Source organism: Salvelinus namaycush, chromosome 30 (genome assembly GCF_016432855.1).
Source record: "Salvelinus namaycush isolate Seneca chromosome 30, SaNama_1.0, whole genome shotgun sequence".
In the NCBI taxonomy this organism is placed as follows: Eukaryota; Metazoa; Chordata; class Actinopteri; order Salmoniformes; family Salmonidae; genus Salvelinus; species Salvelinus namaycush.
In genome coordinates, this window is record NC_052336.1 from 257,644 (window position 1) to 261,573 (window position 3,930).

The window sequence follows — 3,930 nt, forward strand, 5'->3', positions numbered from 1 at the left end:
TAGATTAGGGCCTAATGAATTCATTTAAATTTACTGATTTCCTGATATTAACTGTAACTGAGTAAAATATTTTAAATTGTTGCCTGTTGTGTTTATATTTTTGTTCAGTATAAGTAAATTCTGAACTCTGACCCACAAAACGTATTTGCTATATTCATGATAGTGTTGTTAGACAAAGCAGGGAAAGTGTACTTCAAAACGTGATGCAGTTTTGAATGGTATTTGCAGCTGTTTTTGTTAAGTAATGAATTTGCTTGTTTCTGCAATAACTTACATTAAACTTTTTAAATATATTTTAACAGAGCGGCTGAGATCTACTTTGAATGGAGAGAAACATGCAACAACGTTCAAACCCGTCCAGTGAGCCATTCATCTCTAGTGAGTATAATAGTGACTATGAGGATCTTAATGTTCTGTACACAGATAGTTTCTTTCGTTATTTTTCTATATTCCAAAAAACAAAGTATACAGTTGAAGTCTGAAGTTTACATACACTGAGGTTGGAGTCATTAAAACTCGTTTTTCAACCACTTCACACATCTCTTGTTAACAAACTATAGTTTTGGCAAGTTGGTTAGGACATACTTTGTGCATGACACAAGTCATTTTTCCAACAATTGTTTACAAACAGATTATTTCAGATTGTATCACAATTCCAGTGGGTCAGAAGTTTACATACACTAAGTTGACTGTGCCTTTAAACAGCTTGAAAAATTCCAGAAAATGATATCATGGCTTTAGAAGCTTCTGATAGGCTAATTGACATCATTTGAGTCAATTGGAGGTGTACCTGTGGATGTATTTCAAGGCCTACCTTCAAACTCAGTGCCTGTTTGCTTGATATCATGGGAAAATCAAAATAAATCAAAATTGTAGACCTCCTCAAGTCTGGTTCATCCTTGGGAGCAATTTCCAAACGCCTGAAGGTACCACGTTAATCTGTACAAACAATAGTACGCAAGTATAAACACCATGGGACCATGCAGCCGTCATACCGCTCAGGAAGGAGATGGCTTCTGTCTCCTAGAGATTAAAGTACTTTGGTGAGAAAAGTGCAAATCATTCCCAGAACAACAGCAAAGGACCTTGTGAAGATGCTGGAGGAAACAGGTACAAAAGTATCTATATCCACAGTAAAACGAGTCCTATATCGACATAACCTGACAGGCCGCTTAGCAAGGAAGAAGCCACTGCTCAAAAAACGCCATAAAAAAGCCAGACTACGGTTTGCAACTGCACATTTGGACAAAGATCGTACTTTTTGGAGAAATGTCCTCTGGTCTGATGAAACAAAAATAGAACTGTTTGGCCATAATGACCATCGTTATGTTTAGAGGAAAAAGGGGGAGGCTTGCAAGCCGAAGAACACCATCCCAACCGTGAATCACAGGGGTTACAGCATCATGTTGTGGGGCTGCTGTGAGTGCTTTGCTGCAGGAGGGATTGGTGCACTTCACAAAATTGATGGCTTCATGAGGAAGGAAAATAATTTGGATATATTGAAGCAACATCTCAAGACATCAGTCAGGAAGTTAAAGCTTAGTCGCAAATGGGTCTTCCAAATGGACAATGACCCCAAGCATACGTCCAAAGTTGTGGCAAAATGGCTTAAGGACAACAAAGTCAAGGTATTGTAGTGGCCATCACAAAGCCCTGACCTCAATCCTGTAGAAAATTTGTGGGCAGAACTGAAAAAGCGTGTGCGAGCAAGGAGGCCTACAAACCTGACTCAGTTACACCAGCTCTGTCAGGAGGAATGGGCCAAAATTCACCCAACTTATTGTGGGAAGCTTGTGGAAAGCTACCTGAAACGTTTGACCCAAGTTAAACAATTTAAAGGCAATGTTACCAAATACTAATTGAGTGTATGTAAACTTCTGACCCACTGGGAATGTGAAAGAAATAATTCTCTCTACTATTATTCTGACATTTTACATTCTTAAAATAAAGTGGTGATCCTAACTGACCTAAGACAGGGAATTTTTACTAGGATTAAATGTCAGGAATTGTGAAAATCTGAGTTGAAATGTATTTGGTTAAGGTGTATGAACTTCCGAATTCAACTGTACACACGCATGACAACCCATAGACACATACAACAATGACTACATCTCCTCTGCCAGTCCCGCCACTTGGTCTTAAATTGTACCAATTTGTTCCTCTCAGTCACCCATGCTACCTCAATATTTAAATAATCAATTATTATATTTTTCCATTGTTTCAGTGATGGCAGATTGATTGACTTCCAAGTTTTTAGTATATGTTTTTTCAAGACGAGTGATGAGAAAATAATCTTCCAGCCCATTTGGTATCTCACTACGCACCCATATGACATGTCTTGAAATATGCAGACAGATGGATTAAAAGTAACTTTACATTGTTATCCTTCTGACAGCCAGCTTTCTACCTCTCAGAAAGCATGGACTATTGAGTCATTATTAGTTTTACACGCGAGACATGATTCTGCCGTTGTGCTGTAGAATTTGTGGATTTTGTCTATTGTAAAATAAATTATATAAATTACTTTATACCGGATTAAGTGGACATTTTCGTTAACTGTAATTTCATTAGTTATGCTCGAATGTTCCCTCCATCTTATGCCAATATCAGTTATTTAAAAATCTTGGTTCCAATAGTTTATATTTGGAATCAAGATTTAAAAATAACTTCATTGTATTTGTTTTTCTTGTGCTGCTTCATACAGTGTTGTTCTCTAATCTCTAACAATTTTACTCAGATGGGAGAAGCCAGCTCAGACTGGTCCTGCTTGGAAAGATTGCCATTGGAAAGAGTGCTTCTGGTAATACTATTCTTGGTCGTCCGGAGCACTTCAAATCAGGACAAAGCGCCAGCTCTGTAACCAGGACCTGCCAGAGTGGAAACAGCCAGCTAGGGGAAAATGTTGTTTTGGTTGTGGACACTCCAGGTTTCTTTGGCAACAACCTTACTGAGTCCCAGAGTCGCGCTGAGATTTTTAAATGTGTGAGGCTGTGTGCCCCTGGCCCTCATGCTTTCATTCTAACCGTTCAAATCGGCCTCTATGCTAAACAAGAAAGAAGGGTTGTGGACCAGATGGTGAGTGTTTTCGGGGAGATTGCTTTGCGAGACTATAGTGTGGTTCTGTTCACCCACGGTGATGACCTGGAGGACATGACTTTACAGGAGTATCTAAGGACAGCCCCACAAGAGCTCAATGATCTGCTGAGTAGATGTGGCAACAGATACCACGTCTTCAACAACAGAGACCGCAACAACAGGAAGCAGGTGACAGAGCTGCTGGAAACGGTGAAGAGGATGGTGAACACGAACCAGGGAGGGTACTACGTCTTTCCAGATCACCTGATAATTGGGAAGATTGTGGCGGGAATAGCAGCTGGGGCGGTCGTGGGGGCGTGTGCAGGGGCGTGTCCACCTGTAGGAGCTGGGTTAGTTTTGGGTAAAGCAGTGACGGTGACAGTGGGTCGCACCTGTGCAGCAGTAGGGGGGATATTGGGAGGGGGATTGGGTGCTAGGGCAGGGAAAGATGCTGCCAGTGTAAAAGATGCAGTTGTGAAAGCGGTGTCAGGAGCTCCAATATGGGCATGTGCAGCAGGATTAGTTTTGGGTAGTGTAGTGTGGTCCTGTGTAGCAGTAGGGGGGATAAGGGCGGGTGGGTGGGAATTTTAATCAATTTTTGTCTTAATGTCAAAATAAGTCAATGTTTTAAGTCAGTGGTCAGTAAACGGTCGATTAAAGGCATTCCTCACCAAACATTTGTGTAAAACTTTTTAATAATAGTTTCGCGATGTTGACGTTAGGTGCAGTTGATTCAGCAGCCCTAGTGCCGGGAACGCAGTGTTCCCATTTTGAATCATTTCATGTGTCTGAAGCTAGAACTCCGCCAACCCGGCAGGCCCAGAGAGCAAATCAAGTTCACCTATAAGCCTACCG

The 3,930-nt window shown here is 41.0% G+C and overlaps 1 protein-coding gene across 1 annotated transcript; it reads left to right on the forward strand.

The window, feature by feature from the left end:
- Positions 1–271: 271 nt before the first annotated feature.
- On the forward strand, positions 272–3,666 carry LOC120024741 (GTPase IMAP family member 9-like). The gene is made up of 2 exons (XM_038969021.1): positions 272–378; positions 2,738–3,666. The coding sequence occupies exons 1-2, from the start codon at positions 324–326 to the stop codon at positions 3,664–3,666; spliced, it is 984 nt and encodes a 327-aa protein (XP_038824949.1). The 5' UTR covers positions 272–323.
- Positions 3,667–3,930: the final 264 nt, after the last annotated feature.

Excerpts from the sequence above, each read along its gene's own strand:
- LOC120024741 (XM_038969021.1), top strand. The coding sequence starts at position 324 with ATGGAGAGAAACATGCAACAACGTTCAAACCCGTCCAGTGAGCCATTC. Across the intron at positions 379-2,737 it reads CAGTGAGCCATTCATCTCTA|ATGGGAGAAGCCAGCTCAGA; the intron begins GTGAGTATAATA and ends AATTTTACTCAG.